The sequence below is a fragment of the Notamacropus eugenii genome, chromosome 6 (genome assembly GCF_028372415.1).
Source record: "Notamacropus eugenii isolate mMacEug1 chromosome 6, mMacEug1.pri_v2, whole genome shotgun sequence".
In the NCBI taxonomy this organism is placed as follows: domain Eukaryota; kingdom Metazoa; phylum Chordata; class Mammalia; order Diprotodontia; family Macropodidae; genus Notamacropus; species Notamacropus eugenii.
In genome coordinates, this window is record NC_092877.1 from 338,355,770 (window position 1) to 338,374,484 (window position 18,715).

Consider the following 18,715-nt stretch of genomic DNA (forward strand, 5'->3'; position numbering starts at 1 on the left):
TATCATTCTCCTCAAAAGAAGTTAAGCTTCTTAAGAGTATAAGAATGTGGTATAATGGGAAGAGGACTGGCTTTTGTTCTGGATTCAAATCCTGACTTTCTCCCTCTCAATCTGTATGACACTGAGTGTTTCATTTAACATCCCCAGCCTCAATTTCCTTATCTGCAAAAAAAAAGGCACTGGAATAGCAGTCCTCTAAGGTCCTTCCAGCCCTCAATCTATGATTTTGTCTTCATGTTCCTAGGACCTAACTTGTACGTAGTAAATACTTATTAAGTGCTTGTTGAATAAATTCCCTGTATTAATAGAGCAAATATTACCCACTGCATCACACTAAAATCAGATCATCAGTGCTGAGCACAAGAGCTCCAGAGTGTGTATATCAATTTTGTGTGAAACATATCTCAGAAGACTCAGCCTTAAATGGATAGATCAAGAGAGAGAACCCAAGGGCATGAATAATAAATGCCAGTGGGTGTCAGCCCTGCATCAGTCATTCATCTTTTTCTCTCAGTATTTACAAAATTGCCTCCTGGTACATCATCCTCAAAAAGTTAGGGATGAGAGGGAGGTCACTGAATATAATAAGTCAAGTCAACAACCTTTTTTTTAAGTGAAAAATATGGCAAGATTCTCGGATGCACGCCTTGGTAAGTGCCAAGGTCTCTCATTTTCTTGGTCTTTGAGGACCTCTGGGGGCTGCGACTACTGCCACCACTTCCCCTGCGCCCTTCCTCCCCTTCCCATTCATTTTCACTCTGCCATTTTCCATCTGCCACTTCTGCAAGATTCTGGAAGAAGGTAGGTCTAATGACTGTCACCCAGTATTCTCTGAAGCCTCTATCCCTCCCTTCCAGACTCTCTCAGAGGTATTGCTTTGCAGCCTCCCTACGGCACCTCTGCTCAGTGATGCCCCCACCAAGGCCAGAGGAGCTGTTTGTCTTCCTCCTTCTATCCACCAGGGACTCCCAGCCAGTACACACAAATCGGGGGAAAAATCAGCTCCCCAATCCTTTCCCCTTTGATTTTCTATTTTGTTTTCCATTATTCAGTGTATAGTATGTGACCAGGGGTCCTGTGTAGTATGAGCAAGAAAAGGCCTTAAGGCTTCACTCCCACTGCTGGGGTTTTCATGTTGTGGCGAGGGAAGCAGAGTTTCGTTGCAAAGATACTTTCTTAGCTAAAAAGAGAAAGCTGAAATGTTTGCTCAGTTCAAATGCTACTTCTGGAGGTATTTCACAATCCCCTCAGCTTCTAATGGAATTAAAGCTTTTCAGAACATAGATTTAAAACCAGAAGAGACTTTAGAAGACACCATTTTACTGATAAGGAAATCAAAGCCCAGATGTGTCCCAGGGACACTGAGCCCTGTGTTCCAGACAGGATTTGAACTCAGACTTTCTGGATTCTAAACCCAGTATTCTATTCACCATATTAAGAAACAGAGGGCTTAATCAGTTGGGTGTTGGTGGGGTTTTTAAGGCAAAGGTAGGGATTTGATTAAAAAGAAAACTTCACAAAGTTTATATTTCACTCATAATTTTTTTTGAGGCAATTTGGGTTAAGTGATTTGCCCAGGGTCACATAGCTATTATGAATTCATAATTTTAAAAAATGTGTATAGTTAGCTTATTTGATAAATTAAATGTTCTATATGATTGCATATTCAATAAATGTTACCTTTAAAATAAAATCCCCTGTGAGCAGACCCTAATGAAATATGCTACATACACCTAGGAAAAGGAAGAAACTTATACAGACATATATTTGGGGACTTAGAGGAAATCTGGTTTCCTTGATGAGCATAGGGAAAGGGTCCATGCTGACAAACATGTGCTGAGAATTCATTTTAGCCAGACCTTCTGTGTTCAAAAACACTCAAGACCAACAATGAACCATACGACAGAAAGGATTTAAAGAATCATCTTCTGCTTCCTACCTGTGTCCATCTCATCTACGTTGCCAAGGAAATCTTCAGGAGTTGTTGGGATGCTGTAGCATCCTAAGCCTAGGCCACTGTCCGTGCTCTGCTCCCTGGAATGGTACGGCCCGCTACAAATGAAAACATGGAAAACTCCTCAGTGTCATTCGCCCTGGATGAAATCTCAGTGCCAAATACAGGAGGGCAAAAGAACAAAATGAGGGTTTTATAAACTAGTCTACAAGTCACTGTACCTGACTTTCAGCCCACATTTCTCCTTTTCCAGTTCAAGATAAAGTTCCCCAAACTTATAATATCAAATAAGCAATAATCGATAAGTAAATGTAAGAGCCTTTCTCAAGGGACAAAAAAAAAAATTGGTCATTTATACTACTGTTCTATTTTATGCATAAATGTGTACTTTTTCATTTCAATATAATGACCTTTTTAAAAAATCTTCTTACATTTTTCAGTTTTTACTGTTGTTTCAATTTTCGTAAAATATCACATTTTTTCTCTAAAAGTTATTAATAGCCTCATAAAAGGAGACAATAGGAACAAACAAAAAATTAAGTGAGGAATAGGTCAAACATGGCCTATGTTTGTAGTTGAAAAGGAGGCAGAATCACAGAATCTCAACAGTTGTAAGAAATTTTGGGGTCAACTAGTCAATAGAGAGTGCTATTTTTTAAAATGAACAATTTTCCTTTCAACTGCCTTTCTCTTTAATCCTTTCCCAGTGGCCTTATAGTCTGCATGCAATATAACATGCTGTTGTCTTCTTGGTTACAGGCCCTATTCATTGGCATGGTTATGATTCCATGTTACCGCTCAGTTCAACAAATATATTGAGTATATGCCATGTGAAAGTCATTGAAAATACAAAGACCAAAAAAAAAAAAAGCCCTGATATTTAGTGGGGATGGGGTCAGGGAGCATGGAGGAAAGAATACAGCAAGTTCACAAGAAAATCAACAACTACATGGCAACATTCCCTCCCTTGAAAATGCAAAAACTTTTCCATTCTTAGGGTCTTGACCCCATGATGGAAGGTCTGACCATTTGTTCACATCCAGTAACCAATATGAAAGTGAAATTTAAACGGAAGTGAACTTCCCTCCTCCCCAACCAAGTAGGCTCAAAAAGAAAAAAGACTTTACCCATTGAGAAAAGGATCCGAATTGTTATTTGTTATTGGTCTGATTTCCTGGGCCATGGTAGGTGTGTTCCCAGCAGCCTGAACGGAAGTCATTGCCTCTGATTCCATGGGAAGTTGTCGGCACAGAGCGGCTTCCTGCACAAAGGTGAAAGTCAGTGGAGAAAATGAGTTAACCATATTCCCTGACAAGACAGCTCAACGTGCTACATAAATGGTTCCAACCAAGCAGGGACAAAGCTGTTTCTTTCTCTTGCTTGGGGATTCATACCCATTAGCATTGCTTCTCAACAACCCTTCCGTAAAGGCACTCTAGATACAAACCCAGGCCCAAGACACTCATCCACAGTCACATCCATAACAGCAGTGGCTGGACCTCTGCCCCTACGCATCAGGTATCTGCAGCTCTGAACTCCTACTTACTAAATGCTATTTCTAGAGATGGTTTTCCAGATCAAATCCAAATCAAAGTTCTATTCTAAGTAGCACAGTATAATTCCTTGAAGGCAAAGGGGATTGGGTTTTTGTTTCTCTTGGCTATCTCTAGCATGTAGTACATACATAAGAACCATTCATTAAACTGAATGGGATTAGATTGGAACAGATTGAATCACAGTTTTTGTCCATGCTATTTACAAGCCAGTGAAACTTTTAATTCATGACAGAGTAATCCTAATGGTTATGTCTATGCTATGTTTTATGACATCAAAATACTGCCATTAGGTCACCCGCAAAAAAATCAATGACTGATTTTTAGATTGAGTGTATTGAATGGGCATGATGAAGAACCGGCTGGAAATTCTGCTTCCTGTTACACTTTTGGGGTACTTGAAGGCCATGATAAACATCATAAAAGTAGCACCATTGAGCTATGCTGTTCTCTTACGGAGAAAGAGTGACAGAAGCCAAAGAAAGGGTCTATATTCCAGGAAATGTCAAGTGACATAAAGGGATAGTAAAAGTGATAGACTAAGAAACTGATCATCTGGATTCTAGTTCCAAATCCCCTGTTGATTAGAAAGGTTACCGTGGACAAGCTGTTTAACCTCTCTGGGACTCAGTTCCCTTATCTATAAAAACAGGGGATTTGATTTGATGACCTCAAGTCCCTTCTGGCTCTGAAATGCTGTGACACCACTTATACAAAAGGGACAGAATATTAAAATCACGTGGTTATATGTAAATTCTATAGTAGTAGTAGAAGAAAAAAAAATCTTATTTTATCCATACAACAACCATGGGAGGTGGGTGCTATTACTATCCCCATTTTACAGATAAGGAAACTGAGGAAGCATGAGTAAATTGTTTAATGCCTCTGTGTCTCATTTCCCTCATCCATAAAAACAGGGTATTTAGCTTGATGGCACCAGGTCCCTTTTAGCTCTGAAATGCTGTGATACCATTTTAACATAAGTAAAAGAACATTAAAATCATGTTAAAATCTGCCAATCCTATAATAGTAGTGATAGTAACAGTAGAAGTAGCAGCAGCAACATTTATATAACGCTTTGTGATTAATAAAGAGCTGTACACATATCTCATTTTATCCATACAACAACCCTGAGAAGTAGATGCTAGTATTACCATTTTACAGATGAGAAAACTGAGGAAAGCAGAAATTAAATGACTTTTCCAAGGTCACACAACTAATAAGTGCACAGGGCAAAATTCGAACTTGTCTCCCTAACTAGGTCCAACACCTTCTCTTGTGCTACCTAGCACCCAAAAGTCAAAAGGACACTATAAACATCCATTTTACTAGTGAACAGGGGAAAACACTATTGGTTTATTTCTGTTACCAAACCCAGCTTAGGACAGTCTATTTTTATCTCTCTTGTCTACAGATTTTCCTCGATCGATACTACCTTACATCCTGAAATCATTATTAGTACAGCTCAAAGGCAGCCTATTTTAAGACTATTTCATGTGGTGGTCAAACATGGTCATACCACAAATGATATTTACCCGAATGACAATGTGCTTGTTAGAGAGTGGTTTCCGTATAGCATGGGCTGATTGCAGCCACCTGCTATAAATGACCTCTCTCTCTAACTGTGTTCATTTGGTCATTCCTGTGGGCAATGAGATCCTCATTAATTAAGAGCCTTTCAGACGCTGGCTTTTCATAATAAAAGCTGATGCTATAGGGATGTGTGGGAACTGGGCAAAAAAGTGTTACAGAAAATTACCATTTATTCGGAATCCAAATAACTGGAAGACTCAAAGAATCTAACTTCTGGTCTATGATCTATTTCTACGGAGAATGAAATAATTTACTAGTAAATATTCTGATATTAAATGACTGCCTTTTCCGTGGCATAGTAGATAGAGAAATGCCTTAGAGTCAAGAAGACCTGGTTTCAAGTGCCACCTCAGATGCATACTGGGCTGTGTGACCCTGAGCAGTTCATTTAAACTTCTCTGTGCCCTCAAGCAAAGGTATAGATGATACATGCTGGTAAAAGAAGCTCCTTAATTGGGAGCTACTTATAGTAAAGATATCGCAGGTCCCAGTCTACCCATCCATATGTCCTTGTGTTAGGTGGTGGGGAAGAAACAACAAGGAACAAAGGCACGGTCACTGACCTCACATGGTGTTTACAGTATAACGGAAAGACCAAAAAAATTAACTTTCATGCTGTGCCATTAGGTCAGCATCACTGCAGCCCAATTTCCTATAATGTCTAGGTCTGTGGCTTTGTGTAACATGCTACTTGGTAGGTGTACAGAAGAGGAAAGAGGGGATGTGCTGCTGTCCATCTATCTTCATGCCATGCCTTCTGCCACCAACTCAGTCCTCCTGCTCCTGTCTGGGGTTCTGCACTTTGGTGAGAGGTCTCTATAACTTGCCAAACTCTTCTGCCATTTTTATCTCCCTTTCACCAGCCCCAAATTCCTCCCCTCCTCCCATTCCTTCTACCTCCAGCTTAGGGAGCAATAATTCATCCATGCCACCATTCTTGGAAAGGATATATCAATCCATGCCCTGTGGTTCCACTCAACAACCCTTTGACTCCCCAGTCCAAATTACTTCTTTCTGGCCATTCTCCCTTATGTGTGCCATCTTTCCTTATTAGTATACAAGTTCCTTGAGGGCAGGGAGTGTTGTTTTGAATTTATGTCTCAGCATCTACTTGGCACATATGCTTAATAAATGCTTTTTCTTTCATTCATTCATTCATTCATTCATTCATTCACTCACTCACTCACTCACTCATGTATTTACATGCCTAGCCTTGACATGAAATTCACAGAGCTCGTGCCCTGGATCAACTATCACAGCTCTCCATTCTCTTCCCTTAATTATAACGTTCCCTTTAAGATTGTTTTGGTTTTGAAGATATATTCCAGTTCAATTATCTGCTTGAATCAGTTTTTCAAACAGCCATTACCCTTATTAAAGACATCCCCTGAAGAGGATGCTACATTTGACCTGTAGAGGGCTCCCTTTATCAATATAGGACGCTCACCTTCAAGAATTGACAAAGATGACCCACTAAAATAGGGAGGAAACTTTCCTCAGTATCAGCTATACTAAAGAAACAGTGGGGTTGATTTATCAATCAGTAAACACTTATTAAGCACCTACTGTGTGCTAGACACTGGCTAATCACTGGCTTAGCTAGTCTATCAGCTAGGAAGGTATTGTTCACCAGATTTTTTTTTAGCATTGCAACACTAGACAATTTTCTGCAAGTCATTTTTTAACCTCAGCCCTAAATTCTGACCTGAATTAACTAAGAGAGAAAGCATTTGTAGCTGTATTCCTCAGTCCTCTTTGGTGTTTACTCCACATTTCCCGCTTGTCTGCAACAAACTCCTGGGTTTTGAGCCAATGGCTTATTCCAAAAGGAATCCAAAGAACTGGATTTGCCAAATGTGGTCATTGAGCCTTCATTTTCTATTAATTCTTTATCATGTAGCTTTTTAGAGAGGAGGTATAACTAGAGGTATAACAAGACTGACATTTTTATACAAAAATGGCAATTATCCTCTTTAAATTATCCTCTAGGTGCAATTATTCCAATGAATACTAAACTCATTTCCCCAGGGCCATGTCCACCAATGGTCAGCCCAGAAAGGTCAAGACCCTTTCCTACAATCCAGGTATACTGGCATACTTACTTTTGCCTTTCTTGCTCTCTGTAGCTGCTAGTGCCTTCTCTTCAAGCTGTGACCCTATATGGCGTTTTCTTGGCAAAGATACTGAAATGGTTTGCCATTTCCTCTCTGAGATGAGGAAAATGAGGCAAACAGAGTCAGGTCAAGTAAGTTGTTCAGAATTTCACAGATAGTAATTGTTTGAGGCCAGATTTGAACTCAGGAAGATGAGTCTTCTTGTTTCTAAGCCCTATACTCTATCCACTACGCCATCGAGCTGTCTTCTGAGACTACCTTCCATCAACTCTAGATAGACCTTGCATGTAGCTTGTTATTTACATATTGTCTCCTAGAATCTGAGTTCCTATTCTTTTGCCTTTCTTCACATTCCCAGTCCTTTGTACAATACCCAACTCACAATAAGTACTGAATGTTTGTTGACTTACTGACAATGATGCTACCAATACTTAAAAGAGTTTTGGAACTCAATGTTTGCAAGTGTCTTCAGAGACCTTTCATGACCCATAGAAGCCTCCCCCATTGGAGGCAGAACCTGTTTTGAATACACTTTTACACTGACAACAGATAGTTTTTGGCAGTTTCCAAAAATCTAACCAGTCTCTAAGGAGTGGTGTTCTAGACTTAAGAGACCTGGATGACCTGGGGGCAATTCCAAATCTGGCAGTTAATAGTTGTGTGACCATGAATTAGTCCCTTAACTTTTCTAAGCTTGTCTATAAAATGAAAATAACAATATCTGTGGTACCCACTTCTCTGTTGTGAGGTTCCAATTAGATAAGGTATTTTGTAAGCTTTTGAGGGTCATATACATGCGAGTCGTGGTTATTGCTCCTATAAAAGAATAGGGCATGGGCTATGAAAGCAATTTTTACTGCTTGATAGCTTGAATTATTGACCAAAGTTCTTAATTCTTCCTAATGGAATGTTCACAGTTCTTCCGAGACACAGCTTTAATTTAATGACAATGACAAATATAATGACCTTCTCTTTAAATAATTTTAATTTCTTTTCATATCAAAATCGTCCAGAAAATGACGAAGAGAACGAGTTGAAATCATTCAGTGTTTTCAATAATTCTAGCTGCTCCATTACAGAAACATTCATTTTTTTAACTTATTTTTCCAGTGATATAAAATCATGAATGAGACAGGGAGAGGCTTACAAGGCATATTTCTCATCAAGGAAATGTACACTCAGATTAGGGTTGTAGAACAGGTGTCTTGCTACATGGAAACAGACAGGCCATTGGAATGGGGCATGAGTTTTCATAGAATATTTAAAGAACTTCTAGAAGGCTGGCAGCACAATTCATAAGTCTTGTCCAACTAACTTATAGGAAGACAAGGACAAAGCTTACATAGATTCAAAAGCCATGGACATCTGAACTGTGGGAAGGCAAACCCACATTAACAAAGCCTAGGAAGCATTTATAAAACTGCTACTCTATTCAAGAGGTCATTTTCCATTAGTGGAATTTTGAAAATCAAATTAAACCCATTTTCAAAGAACTTAGGTACAATGGTAGGTTACTCAATTTATTTGGATATGACATTCTTTAGATGTAGTGGCAAATCGCATCACTCTCATAACTTTCTGAAGCTAGGTGTCCTTAGAAAAGTCACTTCTCATTTCTAGATCTCAATTTTTTCATCTCAAAAATGGTATTTTGATTTGATGATTTCTAAAGTCCTTTCAAGACCTAAATCCTAAAGCAAACTGTATTTAACAAGGTCTTTTAATGGATTTTTGGAAGGAAGTGCTGCCCCTCTCCCCTTGCTTCTCTCCATGGAGCTGTATTGCTCAATGCTTAGTCATCTTGTGTACCAGATGAAGGCATGAGGCTAAATGGTCTCCAAGGTCCTTCTAGCTCTGACATTCTGTGGTAGTAACATTGGCTGGCTGCTCAGGTCTGAAATTCAGTAATAGCTGGAGGCTTTCTATTCAACTTCTCAACTATTTAACTCCATGATAGTCACTTAGGGAATTCGGCAACTTGTCTACTTTCAAAATATAGCTGCCTGTTACTAAATAATCCTCTCTGAAAATAGGATGGAAGGAATCCTAACTCATTTTCCAAATTCTTGGTCATTGGGATTCTGCTTTCAGAAATGTCATGACTTAAAATCTTATCTGCTCATAAATTGAATAATGAAAAAAAAGCCAAAAAGAAGTTTCTCTTTTCACTATTTCATTTATGGTCATATCTTATGTTCTGTCCCTAATTGATGATATTAACACAATAATACATTTGTACAGTGTTCTTTATACATAATATTATTTAGCCCTTATAAAAACCCTGTGGATTTGATCATTTCACATGTGTCTGACTCTTCCTGACCCCATTTGAGGTCTTCTTGGCAAAGATACTGGAGTGCTTTGCAATTTCCTTCTCCAGCTCATTTTACAGATGAGGAAACTGAGGCAAATAAAGTTAAATGACTTTCCTAAGGTCCCACAGCTAGTAGGTGTCACACGGGTAGTAATTGTCTGAGGCCAGATTTGAACTCATAAACACGAGTCTTCCTGAGTCCAAGCCCAGTGCTCTATCCACTGCACCACCTAGATGAGAAAACTGAGGTTGGAAGAGTTAAGTAACTTAACTTGCTACATGATCACATAAGCAACCAAGGCAAGATTTGAACCAAAGCTCTCTTCACTCCTAGTCTTTCTCTCATTTCACATTGACTCTCCCCCAACTCATCCATCCCCCCAAAAAGAAGAATAAACCCCAACTCTGGCACCGTGGAACAAATAGCAATTTGAACTCGAAAAGGCTTAAACATCATCTGAGCCTCTCTCCTAATTTTGCAGATGAACAAGCTGAGGCCCAAAGAAGTGAAATGATTTTTGCAATCATAGGGCCGGTTGCAGAACACTAGACTGGACAGGGGCTTAGAGACCGTCTAAGTCCAATGCCTTCCTTTTACCACTGGTCAGTAACAATATGGAAACTAGACTGCAGATCTCCTGCCTACCCAGCCCCATGGACTTTCTAGCACACCGGAGTCATAGACTTTAGTTTCCCAGTATAAACTATACTCTGCTTTCTTTCCCTGGCTTATGTATTCTCAATGCCCCTTTAATACCTACAAGAAAAATTCTGAACTTGTCACACAATCTGGACAAGCCCTGAATCACTTATACTTAACTCTGACATACAGGCTTATATTTATTTGACTACATTTTAGTGAGCCAGAGGAGTGGGCAGCACCTCAAAAATAAATTAATGCAATCTCCAACTACATTAATAGAAGCATAATGTCCAAAACAAAGGAGGTCATCATCCTACTGGACTCTGCTGGTTGAAAAATATTTAGAATGTTATATCCAATATCAGAATGGATATTGACAAATTCTAGGGCGGGGGTTCTGAAAGTTTTGTGTGTGTTATGGACCATCTTTGACAAGCTCTTTGGTGGAGCCTATGAGCCCCTTCCCAGAATGAGATAAATGGATAAAATAAAATATAGGATGCCTCCAACATCTTAGTGTGGATAATTTTTTTTTTAATTCATAGATTCCCCTAGTTAAAATATCTTGTTCTAGAAAATGGAGTTGCTTTTCTGTGTTAGAGCATAAGCTTCTTAAGGGCAGGGACTGTCTTTTACCTCTTTTTTTTATCCCCAGGGTTCATCACAATGCCTGGCACTTAGTAGGTGGCTAAGAAATATATAAAATGTGTTGACTGAACAATCACTGGATGAACTGTTGGTTAGCGTGACCCATCAATCAACAAACATTTATTAAGTACCTACTATGTGCCAGGTGCTGAAGAAACAAATGCAAATAGTTCCTACCTTCAAGAAACTTACCAGGAAAACAACATGGGCACATACTATGCATGCAAGATAAAAACAAGGTAATAGAGTTGGGGTGGGGGGACTAGAAATGAGAGGGATCAGGAGAATGGAGGAAATGGTGTTTCAGCTTAACTCTGAAGGACTTTAGGAAGGTGAGGCACACAACATCAGGTGCTGCAAGAGATGATCATGACCAATTTATTGGGAAAAGCAATTCCTGGATTGGGAGGGAAGATTGAGCTAAATGGGGATTACATTCATTATTCCTAATTCTAGAAGGGGACAGTTCTCTGACTATGGCCATAAGACCATATATTTAAAGCTGGAAGAGCCTTTAATACTAACTACTCCAACAAATGGGGAAACTGAAACCCAGTGACTCACCTCCCAATGCCTCATTGGTAGAGTAAGGGACAGCCAGGATTTAAACCCAGGTTTAATTCCAATGTCTGATTCCAAAGCCACCACCCTTTTCTCTCTACCACACTGCTGTCCAGGGAAGTCACAATACAGACTCAGAAGAATTTGGAAAGCTGCCTAGCATCTCCATAATGACTCCATGTTGAACATCTCCTTGCTCTCTTTTTCCAGACCCCTGCAATGTATAAACCCAAACATCCCTGTTAAAGGTGGCAGTCTGTGAAGTTTACTACACCTTTCCTGGAGATGGGTAATTATATGGTTGATTATTTTTTAAAAGGTTATTCCTGTTAGCTCAGGATTAGAGGGGGGTGGGCACTGGGGAAGAGGCAAAAAGGAAGTAGGGTGCCAGAGTGGATGCTAAATTCCAATAACTAAACAGAAATTGTCTCAGGATTAAAACCTCAGCCCTCCTTCTCTTCCAACTTGCTTGGAAGAGTCTTCCTGTGGAATAAGTAAATAGAGGAGGTGAATATAAGTACACTGCAGTTGAAAGTCAAGCAGTCTGTCATGACCAGGGATGCCGGACTGGGGTCCCAGCAGCCCTTGCGATGTCTTTGGCTGGGGAAGTACCTCCTGCTGCCTGGCTCATGTGGCCTTTGGCATGGACTTCAAAGGGAATGCAATGATAATAAGCTTTTCAGAGGGTCCTGTTCTGTCAGTATGAGCGTTGGAGGAAAAGATCCGAAAAAATGGGACGCTGTATTGTTTTAATTAACAAGGGTGGGGTAAATGGAAACAAATGAAAAAATAAAAGCAATATTTTGAAATCCTGAGTCTCAAAGTGGTTCTTCCTTTGCAGAGAATGTGTAATCCCTGCCAAAAAAACTTTACAAGACTTCAAACGTTGCAGGACGCTAAATTATTCACCTTCTTTACACAACGTCCTGATGTAAATCTCTTTTTAACTTTTTGCCAAAGGAGTCCAGAGATCCATTCTCAGAGTTCCTGACAATGAATCTCCCTGGTTTGGGATCTCTCATCACACATGCTCAGTCGCCAAAATGAGTTTGGACAGAAAAGGCAGAGATCAGGCAAAGCATTTGTGAATGAGAGGGTTTGGGCTTCCCCTGTAGCTCACCCCATTCTGCCATCCTCCACATTTGGAGGAACACAAGTCTATGTTGGTATCCCCAACAGTAAAGAAAATATTACAGCTGTAGAAAACAAAGGGAATCCTAAAATGGAATATTCCCAGATAGCCATAGATCGGAGATCAGAAAAAAGAGGCACTAATGGATATCTGGTGCCTCAGCCTGAATCACTGGTGAGCCTCTTATTTCATACACTCAACCTCAAAGTTGTCAAAATGGCCTCAGAAAGGAACGATCACTCATTACTCCTCTGTAACAGCAGGAAAAGAAAATCTGAGCACTTAGGACACTGTAAATGTTTCCTGGGATTACAAGTTTCCACTGGATTGGCTCCTTCGATGAGAAGTTTTATGCCTTGTCACTTAAGTTTCATTGGGGAAGAAGGAAAAGGGGATAGGGCCAAGATGGAGTTAAATGGCTATGACACTCTTTAACCTCTCTTTCTCGAGAAAAAAAAAAATGTTGCCCTTCTGATCAAATATAAGCCAGGCCCTGAAGGCTCCCTGAAACCCAGACTTGCTCACGCCTGGGCGTGACTCTCCAGCAGAGCAGCTGCAAAGTTTGAGCTGTCAAGCTCAAAGGAGATTTGTGAGGGAGGCTGGCCAAGAGAATTCCACTGACTTTCACCCAAACCCTCTGCGCCTCTTTCCTGTTGCTTGGCAACCCCACAGCACACTTACTCAGCATTTTCTTTGATTCTGGTCCTTAGAGTGGCATGGGAGCGATGGGGGAGTAGGGTACTAGGAGGAGGCAATGCCGCAAGACGTGAATGCCCCCCTAAGTGACTGCAGGGAAGTCTTAGTTTGCAGAATAATGCTGATGTCTGAAAAATGAAACCCCTGGAGGGTGGATGGGAAGGAGGGGGTACTTACAGGGATTTCTTCATTCCATCACCATCCAGGCTTTGTCCCCCCACCATTTAGACTGGAGCAAAGGGGTTTTATGGGGACCTTTTTTTTAAAACCTAAACTGTGTTTCTAATGGTGCAGAAGGCCAGAGGTGTGAGACTTCCTCCTCCTCTTCTTACATTCTGAGCTTTTATTAAGTACTTACTATTGGCCAAAAACTGAGCTAAGCACTGGAAATACAAAGAGAGACAGTAATGGTCCCTACCCTCAAAAAGCTCACATTTTATTGGGGGAAACAATATACAAACAACTATTTATCTATAAGACGGGATAACCACTGACACAGAAGACATTCACATTTGGAAAGCTCTTTCCATGCATTATCTCATTTGGGTTACACAACAGCTCTGTGATAGAGGTGCTATTATAACCTCATTTTACAGATGAGGAAACTGAGGCTAGAGCAGTGTAGGTGACTTTCTCAGGGTCTAAGGCAAGATTTGAACTGACTTCCAAGTCCATTACTCTAACCACTATACCACCTAGCTGCCTTGAGATATATGCAGAGTATGCTAGACAGATAAATATGTATGTTTATGTAATTCTGTATGATACTCTCTGCAACTTGGAGCACCTCCAGATCTGTACGAGGTATAATTTTATATGTGGGTATGTGTTGTGTGTGTTGCCTGTGTGTGTATGTATACAGAGATATATAGTACACTGTGTATGTACATGTGCACATACATTGTAAATGTGCAATAACATACACACACACTCCCATATATACTTATATACTCTACATTTATAATATAGATCAATATGCATATATGAGTATATGTTGTGTGTGTTCATGTATATATATGTATATCTATATATTATATATGTGCATTGTGTATATACACACATTCATACATACTCTTGTATATATTTATATACTTTCTTTCTCTGTTAGACAGATGTGTGTGTGTGTGTGTGTGTGTGTGTGAGAGAGAGTGAGTGAGAGAGAGGGAGAGAGGGAAAGAGAGAGAAAGAGAGAGAGAGAGAGAGAGAGAGAGACAGAACAAGCCTGGCCTTGCTCCCAGTATCTTTTCCCTTTAAGGCTGAAGTTAAGTATTGAGAGAGATCAGCAATCTCGGGTGCTCCATGGAGACAGGTCCCAGACATTCTCATTTGTCCTGGCACCATTCCCATCTGTTGTGTCCTGCCTGCTTCTGACCAAATCGCAGGTCTCCCTGTAACTGGAAAGTGAAGAACATTCCCAAATACTAAGTGTGGGCTGCCCACTGTAAACCAAGCAGTCCTTCAAAGGCCATCTTGATCTAGGGACTTCTACTAGAAAGAAATGTCTCTTTCTGGTGCTATTGCTGACAGGAATTCAAATTCCTTTTCAGGAGAGGGGAAGGTAGATGAGCAGAAATGCCCTTTGAATGAAGCCACCTTGCTTTTTAATGGAATAAAGCTTGAGGAGCAGTGAGGAGACAGGAGGAAAATGGGAGACAAGGTCGTAGCTCTCTTAATTGTTCCTGGGCATCCTCAAAGGCATTACCCTCCCCACCCCCACCCCACACCTTCCTGATTGCAGAGCTGCTAATACTGATTAGAAAATTCATTCAGTCAACTGTCATTCACTTGGGAAGTGGAGGATGGGAAAACACTATAAAAGGAAATCAAATATAAGCCTCCAATCTCATTTAGAACATGTTTTCTTCCTCTCCTTCTCCAAAGTCTCTCCCAAAGTTGTCAAAAGTCCACTAATTATATTGAATGTGTTTCTTCTCCTCTCCGTTCCTGTGTGCCCTCCCTCAGTAGAAGAACCAATGAGGCAGAAAACCCTCAGAAGGTAGAAAGGATGCATGGAAAAGCTAAGGCTTTGGGGCAGCCAGGTGACACAGTGGATAGAGCACCAGTCCTGGAGTCAGGAGGACCTGAGTTCAAATCCAGCCTCAGACACTTGACACTTATTAGCTTCAAGTCACTTAACTCTGATTGCCTAGTCAAAAAAAAAAAGTAAGGCTTTAAGGCAACATGGCCCAGTGTCAAGAGCATTGCTTCTAGGTTCAGAAGACTGAGTTCCGGTTCCACTTCTGATGCTACCAGTGTGACTTTGGCAAGTCACTTCACTTTCCTGGGTCTCAATTTCTTCGTCTGTAAAATGTGGGGGTTGGATTAGATGACCCCTAAGGTCCATTCCAGTTCTATACCTATGACCTAATATCGAAGGTCAGTGATTTGGCATTTAATTAATCAAGGCAAGAGAGGAAACTTCCCACATCATCCTGAAAGCATGCCTTTATTAGATGGTCCCTGATAGTTGATTACAGGCATGTGCTGTTGAGCCCAGCTTAGTAACTCCATGTTAGGAAGACAAGCATTGCAGGAACTTGGTGAGAACCCTAAAAACTGGATTTGGATTCAAGGTAATAAACTGATTTTTACCCCCACCCTCCACAAAAAGAGAATGGAATTTTTAGAAATATTGTTGTATAGAGAGAGTGAGAAGTGGGGAAAGGGCGAAGGGAAGGGTCAGGAGGAAAGAAAAAAAGGAAGGAGGAGGCCTATTCATCTTTGCTAAGTGGTGTCAGGTATGAGAAAAATCTAATGTATGAGCTTCCTCACACAGGCAATAAAAGTTGCAAATAGATACACAGTTCTTCTTAGTGTGGTCTACATTCATAAAGCTAAAAAATAATTCCAAGTATTTACCCAAATTGAAAAAAAGTTGTGGAGCCATATCCTGCCAAGAAACATGATACCATATTGCTAAAAGCAGTCTGAACAAATGTTGCCCTGAAATAACCATGGAAGTTCAAGCATAAGTCATACACAAAGGCAAGAGGCCAGAGCTGTAACTAGGGTGGGGTGATGGCACTTTGTACCAGAGCGCTGAATTTAGAGAACCTCACTTAAAGGGTGCTGGGAGAACTTGCAGTCTTTCAACAGCTATAAATAGCAGGATTTAGTACCCAATAGGTAAGAATAATAAAAATGGAAAGCTACCAGATGAGTTCAAATAGGGTGTAGCTCTCCCTCACCTCTCTTCACTTCCTCCTTTTTCCTCTGACTTTACAGAGCTTCATGCCTATCTGTGTCCCAGGATCTCTATTTCAGCTTTCTCTGCACAACTAAGAAACCCTTTGCGTGGCTTGCCCTGGGAATAGTCTGTGGTACTTGCCCTAGACAGCAACAGGCATAGTAGTAGTAGTAGTAGTAGTAGCAGCAGTAGTAGCAGCAGTGATGGCAGTGATGGTAGTAGTAGTTGTACTAATAGTAATGGTGGTGGGAGTGTGGTGGTAGCAATAGTAATGGTAATGGTGGTCATAGTGATGGTGGTAGTGGAAGTAATGATGGAAGTGATAGCAGTAATGGTGGTAGTGGTACTAGTGGTAGTAGAGGTGGAGGTGGTAGAGGTTGTATTGGTGGTAGGGGTGATGTGATGGTGGTAGTGGTAGGGGTAGGAGGGTGGTAGTGATGGTAGTAGTGACAGTAGTAGCAGCAGTGGGGGTGATGATGGTAATAATAATAAAAGTCATAGTAATAATAGTAGTAGCAATAGTAACGATAATATTTTACATAGCACTTTCAGGTTTGCAAAACTCTTGACATGTGCTATCTCATTTGACCCTTCCAATAGCCCTTTGAGGTGTTATTATTATCTTCATTTTACAGATAAGGAAACTGAGGAAGAGAGTGGTAGAGCAGCTTGTCCAGGGTAACCCACCCAATGAGTATCTGATACTTGATCTAAGTTCTCTGACCCTAAGTCCAGCACCCCAGACTGTGCCCCCAAGTGTATGTACCAAAATTCCAGGAGTTGACTCCATGAGGGCACATCAGTTAAGATAAAATTCTTTCCTTCAGATTTGGGGGATAACTTCTACTGGATAAACAAATCACATTGTCTCTCTGTTGGCCTCATTTTCTGAGCCCAGTTGACTTCAATACTATATTCCCCCCCATAAAAAAAAGACTTAAATCCACAAGTCCCATCATATGTGCAATTTATGGGCTAGAATTTACATCTGAAGGGAAGCAGGCTGTTTATTTTCTTTAAGGAAGCTGACAGGAAATTTCCAGACACGAAGTCATAACTAAAAAAATAACCACATATTCCCTAACAAAAGAAGGAAAATGTGCTCTTTCAGTAGTCTGTTAAAACTGTTTATTTCCTTAAGCCATCCAAAGGAAGCTCCCCATCTCTCCCATTCCATGAGTCACAAAGCTAAGTCTAAAGCTTTAGGACAATAAATTGAAACTTTCCTCCCAAACGATAGCCAATAAAATTCATGAGACAAGCAAACTGGTTAAATTAGCTTTGTAATATTTAAACTTTTTTTAAAAAAGTCCTATAATTGGGGTCCCACATGTACAAAAATATTTATAGCAGCACTCTATGTAGTTGCCAAAAACTGGAAGTCAAGGGGATGTCCATCAATTGGGGAATGGCTGAATAAATTATGGTATATGAATGTAATGGAGTACTATTGTGCCATAAGAAATGATGAACAAGAAGACTTCAGAGAGGCCTGGAAGGACTTATATGACCTGATGCTGAGTGAAAGGAGCAGAACCAGGAGAACTTTATGCACAGCAACAACCACAGTGTGTGAGAGTTTTTTCTGGTAGACTTAGATTTGTGTAATAACACAAGAACTTCTTACCAAAAAAAAAAAAAAAATCCCAATGGAGGATCTCAAGGCAAAATGCCTGCCACACTCAGAGAGAGAAATATGGAAGTCACTCACATATTGTAGCAGATCATGTTTGTGTATGTGTATGTGTTTGTGTATCATGTTCTGATTTGTTATACAATTTCTTTCATTTATCTTAGTCTGACTACATAGCATGACTATAGTGAAAATATACTCAATAGGAAAGTATATGTAGAATCTATACAGAATTGTATGCAGTCGTGGGGAGGGAGGGGGGGAGTGGGAGGTAGGTGGGGGGGATAAAATCACAATTGTATGGCAGTGATTGTTAAACATTACAAAATAAAAAAAAATAAATATAAAAAAAAAAAAAAGTCCTATAATTGCCCAAGCTCATGGTGATTTGCCTGTCTACTTTCTCCTGGTCCTCTCCCACTATTCCTGAGAGAACTGGAGACGCAGGCAGGGAAGGGTCCTGCCCTGAGGGGCACCCAGAAAGCCAGAAGCCTGCAAGCTCGATATCCAGCAGGGAGCGGGAATGAGGGTGTGGAGGAGAGGAGGATTTAGCCTGTTCAATAATTTTGCTCTTCCTAATAGCCAGACACGAAAAGAAAGGACTCAGAGCATGGACCAAGCTCTGCCTGGGAGTGAGGAGGAATCCATTTATGGCAAAGGTGCCAAAGAGGAAGTTTGGAGTAATAT

At 40.4% G+C, this 18,715-nt stretch overlaps 1 protein-coding gene across 1 annotated transcript in view; it reads right to left on the reverse strand.

The window, feature by feature from the left end:
- Nucleotides 1-18,715, reverse strand: part of WWTR1 (WW domain containing transcription regulator 1) — a 176,578-nt gene that overhangs the window by 4,070 nt on the left and 153,793 nt on the right. The window contains exons 4-5 of the mRNA XM_072618279.1: nucleotides 3,082-3,215; nucleotides 1,940-2,052 (exon numbers count right to left, since the gene is read on the reverse strand). Coding sequence (XP_072474380.1) covers nucleotides 1,940-2,052; nucleotides 3,082-3,215 — 247 coding nt within the window. The remainder of the gene's footprint in view (nucleotides 1-1,939; nucleotides 2,053-3,081; nucleotides 3,216-18,715) is intronic.